This window comes from Nannospalax galili, unplaced genomic scaffold (assembly GCF_000622305.1).
Source record: "Nannospalax galili isolate Female #2095 unplaced genomic scaffold, S.galili_v1.0 scaffold95, whole genome shotgun sequence".
Lineage (NCBI taxonomy): Eukaryota > Metazoa > Chordata > Mammalia > Rodentia > Spalacidae > Nannospalax > Nannospalax galili.
The window spans coordinates 4,235,415-4,257,355 of record NW_008342393.1 but is presented as its reverse complement, the minus strand read 5'-3'; the positions used below and the strand labels follow the sequence as shown (position 1 = coordinate 4,257,355).

Here is a 21,941-nt window from a genome sequence, read left to right as displayed (position 1 = left end):
CTGAATCAGGCATGGTAGTTCAAGCATATAATCTTAGCACTGGGAAGCTGAGGCAGGAGGATTAAGCATTCAAGGTCAGCCTAGCTACCTAATAAAACACTGTCTCAAAAAACAAACATTTAAGGTGCCCCCGTTTTTCCCATTTCTCCCTTAATAATACCCTTCTCCTATGTTCCCACCTCTCTTGAGCTCCTTCTTTCCCTTTATCCCCTAGGTTCCTTGTATACCCTTCCCTCCCCCCTCCCCTTAAAATAACCCCATTTTTTTTATCCATATCTCCCTTGTTAACACCTGTTTTCTACCATTCTTCTCTTTCAGATTCTTTCTTTTCCTTTACCTCCCTGGTTCCTTTTCATTATCCTGGTTCCTGTATTTATGTCTGAATACAAACTAACTTATAAGGACTTGGTGATAGGATACACAAATGCGGGAGAACATACGTTGTTGTTGTTGTTTTTTTTTTTCTGAATCTGTGTTACTTCACTTAGAATAACACTTTCTAGTTCCATCCATTTACCTGCAAATTTCATGATTTCATCTTTCTTTATTGCTGAGTAAAACTCCATCGTATAAGTGAACCACATTTTCATTATCCACTCATCAGTTGAGGGACACCTAAGTTGCTTCCATCTCTTAGCTATTGTGAAAAGAGCAACAAACATGGATGTACAAGTGTCTCTGCAATAGGATGAGTTTTTGGGGTATATGCCAAGGAACAGTATAACTGGGTCAAATGGTAGGTTCATTTGTAGTTTCTTTTTTTTGGTCTTTTTGAGACAGGGTCTCCCTGTAGCCGCAACTGACCGGGAACTCGCTATGTAGACCAGGCTGGCCTCGAACTCATAGAGATCCGCCTGCCTCTGCCTGGGATTAAAGGCATGTAGTTTTTTAAGAGTTCTCTATATTGCTTTCCATAGGAATATTGACAACTGATTGCTGCTAGATAAGAAACAGCTGATCTTCCTAAAACAAGGATCTCTAGATAGGTTGACTAGATTCAACAGACAGATAAGCACTGGGGAATGGCTGGGGGTGCCGACAACACAGTGGACAGTAACAGGGATGACACTGTGGGAGGGGGGAGGTTATGGGAGGGTGCCATTTGGGAAGTGGGTATATAGATGAATAAGATTGTGTGGGATGTTCTGTATGATATATACACACAAAAAAATCAATGAATTAGAAAAAGACATATTTGAGGAGGAAGCATAAAAATGTACTTCATATTAAATAGCAGAGATGATAAACATTACCAGTAAAATCTACCTGATGACTTTATATCCATACTCAGGTACTAAGGATCCGAGTGTAACTGACTGTGACTAGTAATAATCAGATACATAGAGATTAAAAACACATGTGCAGCGCTCGCTTCGGCAGCACATATACTAAAATCGGAATGATACAGAGAAGATTAACATGGCCCCTGCACAAGGATGACACGCAAATTCATGAAGCGTTCCATATTTTTCTAAAAGTACCCTGAATCAAGATGAGTGAGAAAGCATCCCAATAAACACATTTTGGATTTAAAAAAAACCCCAAAAAACACATGTGCAAACATCTAAGTGTTAGTAGCATTAAAAATGTAGGAAATAGCATATTTTAAAATGAAATGGATATCTTCTTTAAAGGGTAAAAAACTCATTCAATTTTATGTCTTACAGGGTTTATACTGAGTTCAATATTGTGAGAAAAAATTTTTTTTTGTCTTTTTGAGACAGGGTCTCCCTGTAGCCCCAGCTGTCCTGGAACTCACTATGTAGACCAGGCTGGCCTGGAACTCACAAAGATCCTCCTGCCTCTGTCTCCCAAGTGCTGGGATTAAAGGCGTGCACCACCATGCCCAGCTACAGCCACTTTTGAAAGAGATGTATCCTTGTTCTGGGATGTGTTACTGAATATGTTAAAGCTGTAATGAAATGCTTCTTCTAATCATGTGGTTATTAAATAAAAATTAAAACAAACAAAACAACAATAATGGAGGTACATTTTGTATTTTTATGGAGAGTCAATAGGTTACCCAGTGTTCTAGAATTTTAATGTTTTTGATCCCACATCTATTCTCTGCTTATTTGAAAATTTCTACCTTACCTTCTCTTGTTAAGGACAAGGAACTTTTACTTTTAAAAAGTTGCAGTTGAACAATAAAATTAGATTTCCACCAAGAGCAAAAGGAACATTAAGAAATGAATGTCCTTTAGTTCATGTAAAGGAAGAGAATAAGAGAGAGAGAGTGAGAACTAACAAAGGAGACAGAATGTGTGGGCCACCGTGAGGGACAAAATGTGTCAAAGAAAGTACGGAAGGTTGGAATTCAGGCCAGCTGGTTATCGTAGAAGTGAGAAGGAAAGAGTACAGGGAGAGAGAAGCTCCCAGAATGGGAAGAGGTGCTAAAGGATAGGAACCCCCCCCCCGGTTCTGTCCCCATAACCTCATTCATTTCCTCAACCCTCCTTTCTAATCCCTCTATGGCTGCTCTGCTCCTTTAGCTCTGACCCCATTTCCTCAGGATTTAGTTCCCAGAGGAGTCAGGCCTGACATTTCAGACAGAGGCTGAGGAAAGGAGGTAGGTCGGAAAGAGACACTGTGTGTCTGTGTCATCTTATATTCTGTTTTATTATTTTGGAGCTATGGGGCTGAAGACGTAAGCATGCAGACATTTACCAGGAAGTTGAGAGACAGTTCCCTAGGGAATGAAGACTATCAAGACTTCGCTAGTCTCTGCTGAACAGTGGCTACTAGCTGTCATATTTTGGAAGGCAAAAATTTCATTCTTGGAGCATGAATGAATGCAGAGGGCAGAACTAGAGGTACTCTGGTGTAGGCATGGAGAGGCCTTCAGAACTGGGAAGGTCTTTTTGGCTGTATCCTTTCTTGATCCAGTGGCCATCAGGATAAGGCCTCCCTGATGACTCTGATTGGTTAGAGTTCTCCCAGAACCTTTTATCCTTGGTAGTCCCTCAGGATCCATCAGCTTTTAAGGCTCCAGGAGCTTTATAGAGCCTGCCTGGGGAGTGGCTATACCTCTGACTCATGTGTATAGGAAAAATAACTCCAGTTCATTGAGTGGCAACTTGTGGCAGTTGTGAACATCCCAGGAGCAGTCTGGGGTCAAGGGGCCTCCATGTTTGCTATTAGAACCCCTTAAACAATTTAGTGTGCTATAGGTGAAAGACTATCGATTCAATTGGTGCAGGCAATTTATTCCTCTTTTTTGATGTTTTTGAGTGCCTGATTCTGACCCAAGGTGCTTTGTTTTGAAACAGGGACCTATGTATCCCAGACTGGTCAAGGATGATGAACTACTGATCTAATCTTTTTTTCTCCACTCTTCAGTGCTGGGATTATGGGCATATACAACCATGGCCAGTTTTATGTGGTAGTGGGGATAGAATCCAGGACTTCATGCATGCTAGGCAAGCACTCTATCAACTGAGCTACACCCCCAATCCTCTGACCCAAAATCTCTGAAAGCAGAAACCAGGTTATGACTCTCAATTGGAATAGTATCTAGCCCAATGCTACTCCTACATACAAGCTTCAAGCCTGCTGGGCTGTGACCTTCAAGTTAGGAACCACATGTTTTTTTTTTTCTTTTTCCTTTTAATTAATTAATTGTGGTGCATGTGTGTGTGTGTGTGTGTGTGTGTGTGTGTGTGTGTGTGTAGGTTCAGAGGACAGATGGGAGACAGTTCTCTCTTTCCACCATGTGGGTTCTAGGGATTGAACTCACCTCATCAGGCTTGGCCACAGGTGCCTTTGCTCACCGAGCTATCTCCCCAAACCCTGGAACCACATCTTGAACATGATTGCTATTCTGTAGTGCCTAACTCAGACTCTGACCCATAGTGGTCATTTCAACAACTCTGTAGAGTGAATAAATGGCAATAAAACTGGTAAGGATGATAGTAGAAACAATAACAGGCAAAAAGATGCTTTGTATAGAAGGCATCTCCCCTTAGCATCGCCCAGTTTCTCTGAAGCCTTGACTGTGGACTCTTACATTAGTAAAAGCAGACAAGGGACAATCTTCAGATGAGGTCTTTATCTTCCCATCAAGCCCATGCCAGAGGAAGCTATCAGGGACAGAGATGTGAACAAGAGACAGCTGGTTGGGCATGATACCTAGTAAAGAGAGAACAAGAGTTCTATGCATGCCTGCCCTCTATGCCTTCAGCTAGGGGCAACTTCAGTGTCTTTTGCTAGCAACTTATCAGGAAAGACCATAACTTTCTGGACTCAGAGATTCAATTCTTCAGCTGTACCGTCTTTAGTGGCATTTTTTTTCCAATGTCCAGGCACTCAATCATGTTACCTTAGCTTTGGAATGAAGTTTAAACCTTGTGTCTTCTAGACTACTCATCTAATTCTTCTTTCCAATGTGTGAATATATCTATTAAATAAGGTGACAGTTTACCCTTAGGCTAAGTCTGTAAGGATGATGAAGCAGGGGTGATTCTGGCACAGAGAGAGGAAGCCACTTGCCTAATATGTTTCAAAATACCTCAACCCAAGGCTTTTATCACTATCACACATAAAGCTCAACCAATTAAAAGCCTCTCATCATTGTCTGAGACGTATAAGGATATATGTACATGTGAGAGGTCCTAAAATAGTATGTATTATCAGACAAAAATTCAGGAGGCCACCCAGTTCACCCTTTTGCTCTCAGGCAACCTCAATGGTATAGAAGTTGAATGTTGGTTGGGGTCAAAGGGCCTAGGCTGTAAGTCCCAAGTCTTCTGTTTACTAGCTGGAGGATTTTGGGCAAGTAGTCTAGCCACTATAACCTCTTACAGAGAGAAGACTAATATTTTTCATTTTCTACTTTCTATGTCTAATGTAAGAAATAAAATGATGCATGTGAAAGATGTAAAGCACAAGACAGATTTCCACACAGACCTGGATCTTTGGAGAATCTATATAAAATATAAATAATAATCCTTTTATGTTCATGAAAATGTTTCATAAGTCTAGAGATCAGGGCTCAGCTCTATAACCAGGCTGCCTGGGTAACCTTGAGATGTTGCTTCTCTCCAAAGCCTCAGTGAAGAAATGATACCCCCTTCACAGATGTGGTCATGAGCACTAAATGAAATCATATATGCACAGTACTTGACATGTACCTGGCATAGAGAAAAGAATTCAATGAACTTTAGCTGTTACTATTATTGATTTTATTAGTGAGGGTGTGAGGCAGGGCAATGCAATAAAATGTGATAGAGGTCTGAGCTAGGAATCAAAATGACTCACTTTGAACTTCAGTTTTCCTACTTGTACCATGACAGGAATTTGTGCCCTGCCCCCATAGTCATGAGGATTTTTCTGTTCTGCTTCTTCTTTTTTTTTTTAATTTAAAGACAGAGTCTCACTATGTAGCCATGGCCGACCTGGAACTTGTTATGTAGACCAGACTGCCCTCAAACTCACAGAGATCTACTTGCCTCTGCCTTCTGAGTGCTGGGACTAAAGGCTGATACCACCACACTCAGCTCTTGTATTTTTTTTTTTTTCAGTCTTTTTGAGACAGGGTCTCCCTGTAGCCCCAGCTGTCCTGGAACTCACTAGGTAGACCAGGCTGGCCTTGAACTCACAGAGTTCTGCCTGCCTCTGCCTCCTGAGTGCTGGTATCAAAGGTGGGCGCCACCATGCCTGGCTGTATTTTTTTTTTTAAGTGTATGAAATTGACACCCCCCTACCCCTGTGCCAAGAATCAAACCTAGAGCCTTGAGCATGCTAAATAAGTGTTGTACCACTGACCTCCATTCTGAGACCTGAGATATTTTTTAACCTGGGCTAAGTTGATAATATGAGTTTTTCATCAGTTCATCAGGGTTTGTTCATTCCTATCGAATTTGATAAGATTGTCCTCCTCATGGAAAAGGAGTACAGCTTTCTTCATTTAAAAGAATCTGCATGTCAGATCTTGAAGCAAATCCTTCCAACCTGAGCATAGTGTCTTTGCAAAGAATGTCTTTCTACAGAATGTTCCATTGCCTCAATTTGTTCTGTGTACGTAAGCTAATTTTAATATTCAACCAACTCTTGAATTACCACTTTGAGTATGATCTGCTTTCAATATTAAAATCCCCTGGTGACCCTCGCAGCACGCTTCCAGTTTACCTCCTTTTCTCTGATTAGTTAGTGTGGCTTCAAGGGAATACCTTCCTTTTAACATTAAACCGGGCAAAAACCAAAAATAGAAAGATAAATCGGTAGCAGGATCAAAATTAGAATTCATAACTAAATAGAATCTAGAGGGAATAAGCCAATTACTTGGATGGTCCCTTATCACAGACAATCCAGGGTTGACTGATTTTGCATTTTTTTTCCACATATAGAACAAAATGCCGAGAGTAATATTTTTTCTCTTGAGAAGGAATACATTTAATAGTACCTTAAATACTGTCTCCTTCATCCCCCAAATACCTTTATATATATTATAGTGTGTGATTTGCACAACTGCATAACTGTATATATTCTCTTTGGGGATCATCCAGACTGATTTGTAGGTCAGAGAGCAGTGAGCAGGGAAGACCAAGATTTACTAATGGGGTCACGATCAAACTTGGGGCAAATTTCTCACTTTGTACTGCCGAAGTTGACTTACAATTGATGGCTCCGAAGGGAAATTCCCGTTAGGAGGCTGGAGAGATGACTCAGCTGTTAAGAGCACTGACTGCTCTTGCAGAAGACTGGGGTTCGAATTACACGGCGGCTAACAACCGGCTGTAACTCCAGTTCCAGGGAAATCCAACGCCGTCTTCTGACCTCTGCGGGCACTGCATGACATGGGTGTACTTACATACATGCATGTATAACCCTCATACACATAAAATAAAAATAAAGTTAAAAAAAATTAAGTCCCAAGTTAATTTAGCAACAAACAGCTGTTTTTATTAAGGCTGAACCAGCCTCCGGAAGAGATTCGGAAACGTCAAAAAGACAAATGTGGGTGTCATATGAGGCAAGGTGGCCCTTAAATGCACGGAATTCAATGCAAAGTTCATGCAAATGACATGCAAACGTTGTATTAATTTGTAGAATCTCAGCTTGGAGTTTGCAAGCAGCAATGAAACCTTATAGGGATTTAAAGCTGATGTTTTTAGACTTTCTCAGTCCCACTACAACTCAACTGCTTGGAGTCTGACACTCCGCCCCCTATAAAGATTTCACTAGTGCTTGATTCCAATCCACATCCAGCCCCCGCCCACTAAAAGCCTGATGTCACGTGGCATCATATTTGCATACTACCTGGGACAGCGTGTGACGCTCCCACTCTCTGAGCCTTCTCATTGGCGGTTCTGCAAAACCAGCCCTCTTCCTGGCGGACCAATTAGTGGCCTTCAGGACGTAAAAAGATTAGGAGGAGGTGGGGTCTTGGGGGGGGGGGGTGGATGGCTAGGCACGTCAACCAATCATCCTCGGAAAAGAAAGAGCCCCGCCGTGGATTGGTTGAGGGTGAGGTCCTGGGCCCCTGTAGGCCAATTAGAGGTCTGGGCTGAGGCCTGGCTCCGCCTACAGGGCCTATAAGTAGCGGTGCAGGGGTTGGGGGCTGCGTGGGGCTCGCTGTGGGGCCTAGGCGGAAAGTAGCCGGGCGGGCCATGGCTGGGGCCGCAGCGGGCGGCAGAGGCGGAGGGGCCTGGGGGCCGGGGCGCGGAGGGGCCGGGGGGCTCCGGCGGGGCTGCTCTCCACCAGCGCCCGCTGGTTCCCCCCGGGCCGGGTTGCAGCCGCTCAGGGCTACGGTCCCCTTCCAGCTGCAGCAGCCGCACCAGCGCCGGGACGGGGGTAGCCGTGCAGGTGAGCCGGGTCCGGAGAGGGTGCTGGGGGAAGGACCCGTTGGGGGAAGGGGTGCGTTTGAGGGAAAGGGTACCAGGAGAAGTGGACCCGGATGAGGGAAGAGAAAGGGGGCGCGCAGCGTGCGCGAGGGCGGAGAGAGCTAGGTCAAGCAGCCGCTAACTTGGGGAGCAACGCCAGGACCTTTGGTGCTGGGAGTCGGGCCGAGAGGTGAGGACCGGGCAGATGGAGGCTGATTTCGGGGGGCGTAACCGAAAAGTGGTCAACAGTCGTCCCGGACTGAGAAGCGCAGGGGTCGGGGCGAGAAATGATGGGGGCGCCCTGGGCCGAGGGCTTCGCTGGGAGCCGGAGCCGGTGGGCGCTGGACGCTTGCACGGGGAGGGGGAGGGGCATGGAGGAGAGCCCGGTTGAGCCATGTGTTACTTCTCCAGCTTGAGTTTGGCCCCAGCGTCCTTTCCTACGGCTCTGGAGTTCTTTTCTCCACCGCTTCACGTGCGCTTTCCTTTATGCCCCCTCCTGGAGTAGATTTGATCTCAGCCCGTTGGAGTAAGTTAGTTTAACGGCTTTTACTGTGGTGCAAACGCCCCGCTGTTCCCGATTCCCTACATTCCTCTCGGTGTGGCCCAGAAGTTGTATGTTCCCAGATCATTGACCTGCTTAATATGGCTGTCTCATTCCAATCATCTTCTGCGTGTGTGCATGGGTATAGGACTCAGGCAGTTTGCACCCTACTTCTCCCCCTCACACCCTCAAGGTAGCTTTGACCTGAACATTCCCAGCCAACGTGGCAGTGGGGTGAGGGCTACAATCAAGTATGCTGTGGCAAATACTCCACTTTCTGAACAGTGCCGAAATAGTTTCTTAATAGCAGCTTGATGTGGTGGGTGTGGGGAAACGAGGGAGGAGCAAGTTTAACCTTGCTTTCACGCCCAAAGCTGTGATGGGACCCACAAATGCAGGCAATTCTGGAACGGAAAAGGAACCTACTTGCATGAGGAGGTTGGCAATAAGTTGAAAGTGAAGCTTGCATTTGATTCACACCAGATGTGAAAAGATCATTGCACACTTCCTAAGCCTGAGTCTGTACCACATGTACAGAAGTCGTGGTCCCTGCCATCTTAGCGCTTGGCAACTTCTCTAAACCCCTCTCTTAGGCTTTTTAGAGATTACTGAGCTTAGATGTTACATAGCCCCCTCCTGAAGGTATTGCTGCTACAGGAAGGAGTCTGCTAGGCAGGAATGGGCTTCATCAGGTCTTTGAGGTAGAAAGCCAAGTCTGTCTGGACCTCACTGTATGTGTTAGTATCACATCCTGGAACACAGAAACTTGGTCAAATCTGGTACCAAGATGGCGACTGAGTAGTAAAAGTATGTGTAGAATCTGGTGGTGTAGAAGACAATACCCAGACAAACTCATGCCTATCATCAACTATAAAGCAAACCACAAAGACTACAAACCTGTTGGTTTTGTTTGGGCTTCCCTGAAACCAAGGAAAGTTAGCAGAGCAGCAAGCGCCAGAACCTTAGTCACTTTTAGTAGAAATCAACAGAAAGCTTTGCCTGTGTAGGAGCTAGAAATTGTTTAGCAGTCATATTTTAAGAGCAGTTATTCTGTGACTCCCACAGAGCTAATATTAAAAAGGAAAGCACTGGTGACTGCTGTGCAAAGGGGGAAAATGTAGAGTTGGATGCTTGGGTTTTCTCATGGCCTGCTCCTTTTGCAGGGTCAGAAGGCCCTAAGACATTGATAAAAATATTGGAAACTGGAGCACTGCATAGGTTGTCAGATGACTTAGGGCAGAATGAATAGATTCTTATTATGTATTGGATTGATCCATTGTTTCTCCACCTATTAATATCCCAGCAGTATTAAAAAGACATTTGCGCACGCCTTTAATCCCAGCACTTGGGGGGAAGAGGCATGCTGATCTCTGTGATTTTGAGGCCAGCCTGGTCTACATAGTTTTAGGTCAGCTAGAGCTACATGGTGAGACACTGTCTCAAAAAACAAACAAAAAACCCAAAAGTAAAAAAAAAATAAGACATTTGCCTATGGGTAGGATTATCTATAGATTTTCAGTAAGGTAGGAGAGGCGAGGATAAAAGGACAGAGTAGTCTGAACCCCATTGGTCATCTTTGTGGCTAGATACTATTAGGGGGCTGGCTGTACCTGAACTTCGGCTGAAGCATAGCAGGTCTTCTGCATGTTAGCATCAACTTTTATGCTATCTTCAGGTTGTTTTTATTCTTTGGCCTTGGGAAGTGACAGGAGTGGTTTCCTCTAGGCCATTAGGACATTTGTAACATAGGAAGATTCCTTACTATCACAGACCCTCATGGGAATGGCCTTGGTAGCCTGGGTTTTGAATTCAGGTTCTTGGATTTAGTAGCTGGTGTTCTTGGAAGTTTCTTGACTTTTGTGTCTTACTTTCCTCATCTGTAGACAATAATTTCTACATCATAAGATCCAATTGAGTTAATAGAGTCCTTAGAACAGTGCCTGGCACACGCAGGGTGCTATAAAAAGCTGTGCTGCTGCTTGTATTGCTGTTACTCCCTGCACCGTGGTAGCCACAGCCACGGTGAGAGCACTGTTGGCGAGAGCCCATTGCCTTTTCAGGCTTCAAAGAGCAAACCCAGATTGGTCTGAAACCAGTAGTGCAGGTTTCAGAATTCCAGGGCCTCCTTTTGCATTTTTATTCCCTCATCTTTTAAAATGAGCTTTTTAACTGGACCACAAACCCAACTGTTTAAAAAGCCATGTATGTGAGCTGGGACTGGGTTTTAGGAACAATTAAGTGTCTCACTGTTTCTGTTTCCCATCCCAAAATATTGTAATACTGCCTGTGTAGTTATCTCGTACCGCACACCCTGCTGTGTTCTTGACAAGATAGATTAGGCCTTGTATAAAGGGTTATGGTGCAAAGAGCGGGTTTACCTTCTGCAACCATTCATCCAGAAGGGGATGTCTTCATAAAGTGAAGAACAGCTTCATTTTTAAGAGCCTGGGCTAGGAGAGAGGAAGGCTGGGAGAGCTCAGAGAAAAATGAGGGCTAATTCTTCAGAAAGCTAAGAGCCACTTGTGGGTAATTGAAACCCAAGATAGATTTCTTACTACAGTTGCCCCCTGAATTAAATTCTCTTCTGTGTCTGAGGCCAGTTGGAGGCTGCTGACTTTGGGCTCTTCTGGGACCAATGATGGCTAAAACAGGATTAGGAAGTGAACTTTTCTAGATTCCAGTCTTGCCTATCTTGTTAAGTGCTCCATATCCCTAGAATAAAAATAATGGTTTTGTTGTTTAGTTTGAGGTACTGGAGCTTGAACCCAGGGCTTTGTATGTGCTAAACAAACATCATGACAGTGAGCTATAGCCCTGCCCCATGAAGAGAGCTTTTATTTAAACTTTGCTAATCATTTCTCCAGTGGACTTGAAAAAACCAAATGCTGTCATAGAACCATAATCCACCAGAACCTTCTTAAACCAGGATTTGGTAATTATAAAATTTATAGACCATATCTGACCCTGTGCTTGTTTTTGTAAATAAAGTTTTATTAGAACACAACCACACTCTTTAGGCATTAGCTATGACTTTTTTCATGTTGTCAATGGAAGACTTGAGTTGCTGTGACAGAGGCTACCCTACAATTCTAAAATATTCACTATGTGGCTCTTTTTACAAAAGTTTGTCTCCTTTGTCTTGAACAGTGTACCTGACTCTTACTTGTATGTAAAGATCAGTTTCAAATGTGCGTATTGTATACTTCCTCATAAACTCTTAAAAGGGCAGAACAAACTAACAATCCTGTATCCCTACTCTTATTTTAGGCAAAAGGAACCATCTGTTTCCAGTCAATTCTCAGTCTTTGTGGCAGATTAGTATGTGTGAATACCGACTCCCCACCCCCACAGTTGTCAGGTGACATGTGTTCAGTAGACATAGCTCATTTGAATTTATATAAAAGCTTAACTGTTAAGCAAATTTGTTCCACCTCTGCCCTTACGGCCCCCTCCCCTCAACCTAACAACTCAAACTGCGGAGAATACATTTCAAAAGTCAGATGGAAATCACTTGAGGCATATCTCCTGTTTTGAATTTTTCTCATTTACCTTTTAGATTTCTGAACAGATCATTGATGGCTGGTAGTAGTCATAGTTGCCCTAAAACATTAGCTTCCCCCCACAGGGACATAGGGAGGGTCAAATGTCGATTTGGCTCCCTGTGTGGCTGTTTCATGATTATAAGGCAGCATTGTTATTAGCAATACTATTGCTAATTATTAAACTCCTTTGCTTGCACTGTTTTCAAAACATGGCCTTTGGGGGATGAGTGTTTCAGTAGGTATGAAATCATACCAAGAAGACTATATTAGCGGTCCTGAGAGAAAGCGCTCATCAGACTGTGGGCCTTCTGGTCCATGGTGCCATGAACAGCCTAAATAGAGTTGGAGTTTTCTTTGCCTAGGAATCTTCTTGCTATGATGAGGCTTGGAGGTGCAGTTAAAATCCTTAAAGAGCCACAGTTTCCCTTCTGTAACCTGTGATTGAGACAGCTTCTATTTGGCCCTTCTTCAGGCCCTTCCTAGCCAGACACTGCTAACTGCTGCCTTCCATAGCTTTGCCAGATCCAGGCTTGTGGTCAGTAAAATGCTTTGCTGAAGGATCTGACCCTTAAATGTTATCAGCAGTGACATCCTTGAAATGAGGGGCCTCTTATGAGAGTTGCCTGCTTTTTGAGTACCCAGAAGAGTGCAGGTCCATGTATTCTTCAGGTTTTCTTTGGATAGCACAGGATTAGATAGTACGGGACGTTCTTACATAGCACAAAACTAAGAGTCTTAAACCTTTAAGGTCAAAAGAGGAGGAAGAACATTGTGAGGTATGGTGGTCAGAGGACATTGTTCTCCCTTGTTTCCAGATATGAATCCTAGGAAATCTGAGGCAGAATTACAACATTTTCATAGGAATGAGCTGGAGACATGGATCAGGGGTTAAGTGTATATACTGCTCTTGCAAAGGACCCAAGTTCAGTCCCCAGCACCTATATCTGGCAGCTCACAACCACCTGTAACTCTGACTCCAGGGGATCTGATGCCCTCTTCTGGCCTCTGTGGGCACTTGTACTCAACGTGCACATAACTTGCACACAGATACACGTACATATATACATAATTAAAATAACCGCTCAGCTGTTAAGAGCACTGACTGCTCTTGCAGAGGACCCATGGTCGATTCCCAGCACCCACGTGGTGGCTATGAACCATCCTTAACTCCAGTTCCAGGGGAGTCCGAAGCCCTCTTATCTCCATGGCATTGCACGACATGGGTCCACTCACAAACATGCAGGCAATACACTCATACACATAAAAAATAAAAATAATAAATAAAGTATTAAGATTTTTTAATAATGATGTACATTTGAGTGTTTCCAAAGTAGTTGGTGGACTTTGTAGTCAAGAGAACTCTGCCTGCTTTGCTGAAGTCAGTATATACTGAGTCATGTGGTGCTCCCTAGAGCCACACTATTCCTTGATCTTAGTGGAACTGGTAGAAATGGAACAGCCACTCTAGGTTCTTAACAAGTCTCAATGGAGCCTTTCTGCCAAGAGATTCAGACTTCACAGTGCCACATTTCCCAGCAGGTCTGATTTTGGCATTCTTATAGTCACTGTCCCCATAGTTCAAGCACTGTTTGACACTAGCTCAAGTGTTCTGACTGAACTTCCTCTTGTTCTATAGGTAGTACAGAGCCCTTTTAAGGGCTGGCAGGGAAGTCGTGATGTTTCTTTCCCAGTTCAGAACACAGGTGGATACTGCAGTAGTTACTTGTCTTGTTGCTGTGACAAAATAACCTGACCAAAAAAGCACCTTAAGGAAGGGAGGGTTTATTCAGGCTCATAGTTAAGGATCCAGTCCATCATGGCAGGTAAGCCATGGTATTGCATCTGAACTTAGGAAGCAGAGAGAACTGAATGCTGGTGCTCAGCTAGCTTTCTCCTTTTTTTGCAGTCTGGGACCCCAGCCCAAGGAATGGTGCCACCTGTATTTAGAATCTTCTCACTTCAAACAACTTAGTATAGATAATCCCTCAGACATGCCCAGAGGTTTGTCTCTTCAGTAATTCTAGACCCTGTCAAGATGACAATCCATATTAACCATCACAGTTAGTTTAGGGAGTGTAGACAATCTTTTCATGGCTTAATAATTTCTGCCCTCCTCTGAGGTAGAAGTTCCTCTTCCCTGTCTTAGAGAGAGTAGAGAAGAAAGAATAGAAGCCAAGGGATCTGAGTGGGAAGTGTAGTCAGCTTTTTCCTTTGCCTGAGTTGTAGCCTCACAGAGATCCCATTATTTGGTTTGTAGGGTATAAATTAACCAAACAGCCAAATCTGTTCACATGGTTAGGTTAAAAACAAATCCTGATCTCAGAGAGGAAAGAGTTGAGGATGCTCCTTGAAGTTCATAAATTATCTGTGTTCCTTCAGCCATGTGGCACTGTGGACGGGCTTTTGTTTCTGGGTACAGCTAGCTGTGAATATGAAGACCTCCAGCTCACAGTGCCCACTGGACATTTTAGCTTTCTGGCCCTTTGCTCTCCCTCTAGCTTTGGAATCATTTAAATGCTTATCCTTAGGCCTGAATAAGCCTTAGTTGACTTTCCTGTGTGGGAGCACCACAACCAATCAAGGGTGGCTTTAATGAACTTAAAAGAATGCTATCAAAGTATTTCATAATAGGAAAACTTCAAGTCCAGCCCTGGGGGACCTGGAACTGAAATCTTGGCCATGTACAGACAGTTACCTTGCCCTGTTCAAGTACACAGGTCTGTAGGTTTGCTCTCAGCCCCAGACAGCTGACACTGGGGGTGGATGGAGCGCCTTAGGCTTTGCCTGCCTGCACATTAACAATTTGTACTTCCAGCTCCCTAATAAAAGGGGTGTGTGTGGAGGCCTCAGATTCTTTTGAGGGATTTGGTAGCTCTCATACAGTTGGTCTATGATTGAGATTTGGGGAACACTCTATTGGAGGCTGCCAAAATGTGGCATCTTAAATGCTAGACAGTATTTGACAGGGCAGATGCTTCCCCTCTGACCACAAGCTCCCTATCTGCTAATGGTAGGCAGCTTGTTCCAGGGAACCATGATTGTAGGGGGCATGTTAGTCTGCCACCCGAATCCCTTTTCATTTGATCAAAATGAAGACTTTCAGGAGAGCATTGAGGTGTTGAGATCAAAGATAGGATTTGGCACACAGCTCTAAAAGCAGATGGTATGGGGGCTGGGAGAGTTGGCACAGTGGTTAAGAGCACTGGCTGCTCTTGCAAAGGACCTTGGTTCGGTTCTCAGTACCTGCTTGGTGGTTAATAACTGTCCTTAACTCCGGTTTCAGGAGATCCGACACCCTCTTCTGGCCTCCTCAGGCATGGTTCGCATGCACTTCATACATGTAGGCACAACACTCATACACATAAAATTAAAATAAATTTTTTAAAAAGCAGATGCTGGCCCATCCACAAGTTAGAGAAGGTACAGGATGAAGGGGTATTTGGTGTGGTAAGGCTAATTATAGAGCTTCAGGGTTGTTTTGAGTTTTTTATTTTTTTTTAATTGGTCAATGATCAGGACAGGCAGCTTCTCTTACCTTACTCCCTACCCCTCTTCCCTCCTCCACACTCCCTTCCCTTTAGAGTTTATATGCTCCATGCCTGTTTGATCATCGATTGCCCACGCCACTTTGAGAGAACCACTGCTGATAACACGTGTATGTTCCCTGCCCCACAGCTGCGGGCTGGCAGAAACCTGTTGTGCTGATGATTGGGAATCATCTGTTTAACTCAGTGCCCATCAGATATGACACAGGGTTTGGGAGGTGGGTGTAGATAGCGTGTAGATGATGGAGAGCATGCAACCAGAAGGCTTTCACAGTAAATATGACATAGTCTGGGTGGAGACAGGAGAGGAAGGCTGTGGGGGCCACATCCATGAGGACCAGCACTTCTTAATGCGAGGGAAGCACTTGATGCTTTCTCAGGTGATCCATCCTCCATGTAGGGTAACCCCTAGCACCACAATTCCCACACTCCTGTTGGGAAAGGAGCCTGGGGCATATGATCTGTCTAAGCATGTTCCTCATCTTGCTTTAGGGTAACTGGGACTGGGGTCATTGTGGTATGTGATAGCACCCAATAAGGAGAACATCAGAGACTTGAACTCTGTGAGAAAGACCCGTCTGTGGGAGCATTGCTTGGCCTGCTTCTTGGAGGTATCCAACCCAACACCCCTCCCCTACGTCTGCCTACAAGGTCATGGGCAACCCTTTCCTCTCTGTATAAAATTCTTTTATATTCTAATGCCCATATACTTATGTGAAACCTTTCTTTTCCAGTAACTTCCCAACCTCATAAGGTAAACTCTTATTATAACAAATATTATAAAAACACTTGTATATAATAAAGCTGTTTCCATGATTCATATAAATACTTTGTTGTGTTGTTTATGTGTTTGTGAGTTTTGTGTCTTTAAATAAAAAACAAAAAAGAAGAGCTGGGAAATGGCTCAGTTGGTAAAGTGCTTGCTGTGCCAGCATGAGGAGCTAAGCTCAGATCCCCAGTACCCATGTGAAAACTGGACACAGTGGTGCACATCTCTAACCCCAGCACAGGCAGGGAGTAGAGATAGGCAGATCCCTGTGAAGCTCATAGGCCAGCCAGCTTAGTTGAATTGAGGAGTTCCAGATTCAATGGGAGACCTTTCTCAAAAATAAGGAAGAGGGTGATGAGATGGCTCAGTGGGTAAAAGTGCTTGCCATATATATTGATGACCTGAATTTGATCCCTGGGTACCACTGTTAAAGGAGAGAACTTCCAAAAGTTGCCCTCTGACTTCCACATGCATACTGTAACTTGCATGTTGTGTGTACTCTCTCATACTCATCATACACACACAGAAAAAATAGTAATAAAAAAAAAAAACTTTTTTAAAAGGTGGAAGCCAGGCGTGGTGGCGCACACCTTTAATCCCAGCACTTCAGGGCCAGAGGCAGGTGGATCTCTGAGTTTGAGGCCAGCCTGATCTACATAGCAAGTTCCAAGCCAGCTGGGGCTGCAGGGAGACCCTATCTCAAAACAATGAAACAAAACAGAACAAAAACAAAAGGTAGAGAAACAATTGAGGAAAACACGTGAATTTGACCTCTGGCCTACACATGTATATACACAAGTACACAGAGCAAGAAACAGAGAGAGAGAGAGAGAGAGGAGAGAGAGAAAACAATATGTAACTTTCCTGGACCATGTGGTCACTGTTCATGTATTTGTTCCCCTCTAAAGTAGAGACTTGAGTGCTTGCTGTTTGCACGTGAGCAGGGAAAGAAGCAGATCTTGTGAACTGTCATCAAGTAGCAAGACCTTTTGTTTTCTCATCTCCAGCCTCCCCTGCTTTCACAGTTGCCTATTGTCAAGCAGAACATCAGACAAAAGACTGTGTGTGTGTGTGTGTGTGTGTGTGTGTGTAGTGTGAACATGTGGGTGTCAAGTGTAGATGTGTGTGAAAAGCAAGCCAACAGTAAAGCAAATGGCATATGTGTTCATATGCAAATCTAGGCAAAGATTTTATGAGTCCTGTGTACTCTTGCATCTACAAATTTCAAATAGTTTCCAAATAAAATGCTTAACCAATGAATATATGCTAGCCTAATTTGGCTACCAGGAGTTCTTTAGAATGCAAGTTTCTTCTACATCCTGTAATATCTCTTATTTGCCCCCATTTAACAGATGGAACAGTTGATGCCCAAGAAGTTATGGGGCGACCTATCTTGAGTTCACATAGAGTGTTGGGGTGGAGTCAGGGTTTTGACCTTATTAGGCTGCTTCTCAGGAGACTACAGCTTGTCCTTAACTTCTCCAGCTGGACAAGATAGGCTTCAGGCCCTGGGAACCAACTGGGTGCCCAGTGTCTGTGTGCAAGTGCAGCCCTGCCCCACATTGACAGAGCAGTAGGGTCAGCAGGGTTGCCCCTAAGTCCTGCCACACAGAGCATGCTCTGGGTGTCCAGGTGCCTTCTGGAGGAAGATGCCTCCTGTCTCAAACTGAAACTCTCTTCCAGTCTTCTGTGCCACAGCCATAGAGTAACACTGCTGTGCAGTATTACAGGAGAGGGTGGAGGGGCAAATCAATAAGGGTTTGGTTTAGAAAGTGATGCTAGGTTATGGCCTAGGTCAGATGGCTTTCCTGGGCTGTGTACCGGGTAGTTAATCTACCCTCCATCTTGTGATTGTGGTGGGCCTCGGGAGTTTGTGTGTTTTAGTGTAGAACATTGCAACGAGTGGGACAGGAGTTAATTTTGTTCACAAAGCAAGGCTCTTTTTGGGCCAACTTTTTCTTAACTCCAGGCCTAAGGAGACCGCACCTGGGAATCCCTACTAAACAAAGTTAGGGGATCAGGCCCTGCCTTGTCCCCAGCCCTTTCCTCTCACATCAAACTACCTTGGGCATTTGTCTGTGCTCCTTGGAGGCACTGAGTCATTCTTACCATTTTTGCCTATGCTTTAGGGAGTGAGTGAGCTCTATTCTACTTATTTTGGTAGGTTGATTCAGGTTCTTATTTTGTTGCCCAGGCTGTTGTAGAATTTGCAGTCCTTCTGCCTCTGCTTCCCGAGTGCTGGTATTACATATATATATCACCATGCATGCTCTGCCCTACTTTACCACTTAACACTGAAAAATTAGTTTTCTGGGGCTGGAGAGATGGCTCAGAGGTTAAGAACACTTGCTACTTTTCCAGAAGACCAGAGTTCAATTCCCAACACCCACATTGGGTGGCTCACAACCACCTGAAACTCCAGCTCTAGGGGATCTGATGCCCTCTTCTGGCCTCTATGGGCACCTGCACACACATGTACATACCACACATAGACATGCATGTACATACACACAGACATACATGTATGCAGATAATTAAAAACAAAAACAAATCTTAAGCTTCTGAAAATCTTAACTTTTGGTGTGCATCCTTTATCTGAGGTGCTTACTGTTGCTGCCATAGGTTTGATTAACCTTGCTGTGGTTAAGTTCCTCAAAGGATTTTTTTTTTTAAGTTATGCGAAATAGATCCATGAGCATTTACTGTGTGATCACTCCAGCTTGTACACTCAGATTGCTTGTCCTTAGGAAGTGATTGAGTTAAGCAGACTTCCTCTACTATTCTCTGATATCTTGTTTATATAGTCTGCGCCTGTATTCTCCACTTTTCTGTCTTTGTCCCGAGCCAAGGTGACTAATGAGTGGATGGCAACCAGAGTCAGGGTGGGGAGCAGGAGAAAGGTGAGAAGAGACTGCCCCTAAATTCTGGGGGTGGGGAGGCTGTTTGAAACTTAGATGCCTATATAGGAGCCACTGTGCAAATGACACCGCTGTCTGCTTAGGAAGTACTGTGAGGGGCTGGAGAGATGGCTTGGTCATTAAGAGCACTGACTGCTATTGCAGAAGACCCAAGCTCAGTTCCCAGTACCCACATGGCAGCTAACAACCATCCTAACGCCAGTTCCAGGGAATCCAATGCTGTCTTCTGACTTCTGTGGCCATTGCACAACATGGGTGCACTTACATACATGCAGGCAATACACTCATACACATAAAATAAAAATAATAAATATAAATTGAAATATAAAAAGAAAGGATTATGAACAACTGAGTCTACTTTTCTGTGTCTTGGAAACCGGGATAGGAACATATGGGTAATATATATCACATACTGTATCTCTGGATTCAGTTGTCCTTTCTGCATCCAAATAAGCCTTTTCTTTGCCTAACTTAAAAGAAGTTGACATTACCATGAAGCAGCTGGGGGATGGGGAGGGAGTGTGGGAGAATGTCACCTACTTTCTAGTGATGAGTATTGCCATGACCTCCTGCCCTTGGAGGCACATGTGGAGATGTCTCGGTAACCCTGGAACAGCTTTCTGTTAGGAAGGCCTTAGTGGCTTCCTTCTCTCCCATACAGTTCAGCCAGGCTCTTTCCAGAGGGGCCATCTAGTCTTGCTTTGCAACTGGCTTACCCTGGAGGCACTGCATAACCTTTGTGCCTCTCAGGAAATCTGACCAACTGGCAAGACCAGGACTTCAGAGCAGGGGCTGCCCTGGAATGTTGCCCAGCATACTTTGGGCTTTTTCCACAGCCAGGGCATAACATGGGAATTTGTCACTGATTCCATTTCAATTCTGGAAGGTCAGGGCACATGTAGGAGCCACCGGGTGGGATGTAGAGGTTTGTGAGGTATCTCTTCTGTGAAGTTAAGGGGCATAGGGTAAAGCTTGAGTGAAGTGATGATCAGAGTCTTGCTACTTTCTGTAAGCTGGACAAGAAGGTTCATACAGATTTTTTGGCAATTAATTGAATCCAGGGCCTCAGACATACTAGGCAAATGCTCTGCTACTGAGCTATACCTCCAGCCCCTTCACACAGGTTTTCACAGATGAGAGTAACCATGATAGGATCTTATTCCAAAGGCAAAGCAACTTAGTAACTGTCATTCTTGACTCTGAGGAACCTATCCAAGCTTTGTTCCTTATAAGCATCCACACCCTAGAGCAGAATGAATCAAAATCAGAGTTAAGAGCAGAGCATGGTGACAGAGGCCAAGCTTACTTTATGAGCTATGAGCTAGTCAAAGATTATATATTTTTTGTTGTTGTTGTTTATGGTACTGGGATTGCAACCCAGGACCATTCACATGTTAGGCAAGTGGTCTCCTACTGAGCTATATCCTCAGTCCAAAGAATCTTTCTGTTCTCTTTTGTGAACGTCTCTCAATTCGGAACCATCACTTCACCCCCACCCCATTGTGTGTGTGTGTTGGGGGGGTGTTGCACATGTATTTGCAGGTACACTTTCTGCTTATGGAAGCCAGAGATCAATGACAGGTATCTTTGATTGATTTCCACTTTATGTTTTTAGACAGAGTCTCTGTGAACCTGGGGTTCACTGTTTTGGCTAGGCTAGCTAGCTAGCTGTATAGTCCCTGGAATCCACCTGTTTCCACCACCCAGTGCTGGTATTACAGGCACATGTTACTACAATCAGCTTTTACATAGATATTGGGGATCTGAGCTCAGGTCCTTATGCTTGCCCAGTAAATACTTTATAGAGCCATCTCACCAACACTTTGTTACTTATTATTATGTATATATGATGTTTGCTTGTGGGTGTACACATGCCACAATTCCCATGTGGAGGTCACAGGACAACTTTGTGGAGTCGATTAGCTCCTTCCACCTTTTTGTGGGTTCTGGGGATCAAACTCAAATTGTCAGTGTTATGTAACAGGCATTTTCCCCACTGAACTATCTTGCCAGCTCATTTTTTTGGTGTGTGTGTGTTTTTGAGACAATGTCTCCCTGTAGCCCCAGCTGGCCTGGAACTCACTCTGTAGACCAGGCTGGCCTAGAACTCACAGAGATCCGCCTGCCTCTGCCTCCCGAGTGCTGGGATTAAAGATGTGTGCTACCATGCCTGGCATGTCTTTCTTTTAAATTTAATTTATTGTTGTGTATATATGTGTGATTGTGAGTACAGGTGTGCATGTGTTGTGGAGGTCAGAGGACCACTTTCAGGTGTTGTCGCTCTTCTGTGGTGGGTTCTGGGGATTGAACTCAAGTTGTCAGCCTGGCAAGCACCAGGCCGCCATCTCACCACCACCCCCCTTTAAAAAAACAAACAAAAAAACCCACTAAGTCCAGTTAGCTCTGCCTGCATGCTTGTGGGTGTGAGGCCATTCACTGGAGCATAGGCAGCCTTCTAGGGGCCACAATCCCAAAGAAAAATGATTCTCCCTCACTAAGCATCTATCAGCTGTGAAGACCTCCTCAGCTATGAGTGGGGTCTCATGAGCCTTTCCCTCATCCATGCTGGAATTTTGACTGGCTTGATCTTGTACAGGACTTGGTCAGGTAAGCACAGCTGCTATGGTTATGATGGCCATGCATGTCCAGAAGACAGCATTTCACAGCATTCTTCCTCCTTACTAACATTTTCTAAAGTAATTTGGACTTTTCTGCCTGTTTTCCTTTTGGTGGCATTTAACTTGTTCCTCTATCCCCTGTGTTTCCTATAAATGGAAAGTTAGTTCTGAAGTTTGATTAGATTTAG

General features: G+C 44.3%; 1 protein-coding gene and 1 non-coding gene across 2 annotated transcripts in view; both read left to right on the top strand.

Moving 5' to 3' along the window:
- Window positions 1-1,364: 1,364 nt before the first annotated feature.
- LOC115071312 lies at window positions 1,365-1,471 on the top strand. Its single transcript, XR_003850406.1, has one exon. It is a non-coding gene; the product is annotated as a U6 spliceosomal RNA (small nuclear RNA).
- Window positions 1,472-7,582: 6,111 nt separating this feature from the next.
- Window positions 7,583-21,941, top strand: part of Fam117a (family with sequence similarity 117 member A) — a 43,713-nt gene continuing 29,354 nt past the window's right edge. The window contains exon 1 of the mRNA XM_008838321.3: window positions 7,583-7,803. Within this exon, the coding sequence (XP_008836543.1) occupies window positions 7,608-7,803 (196 nt within the window). The 5' untranslated portion in view covers window positions 7,583-7,607. The remainder of the gene's footprint in view (window positions 7,804-21,941) is intronic.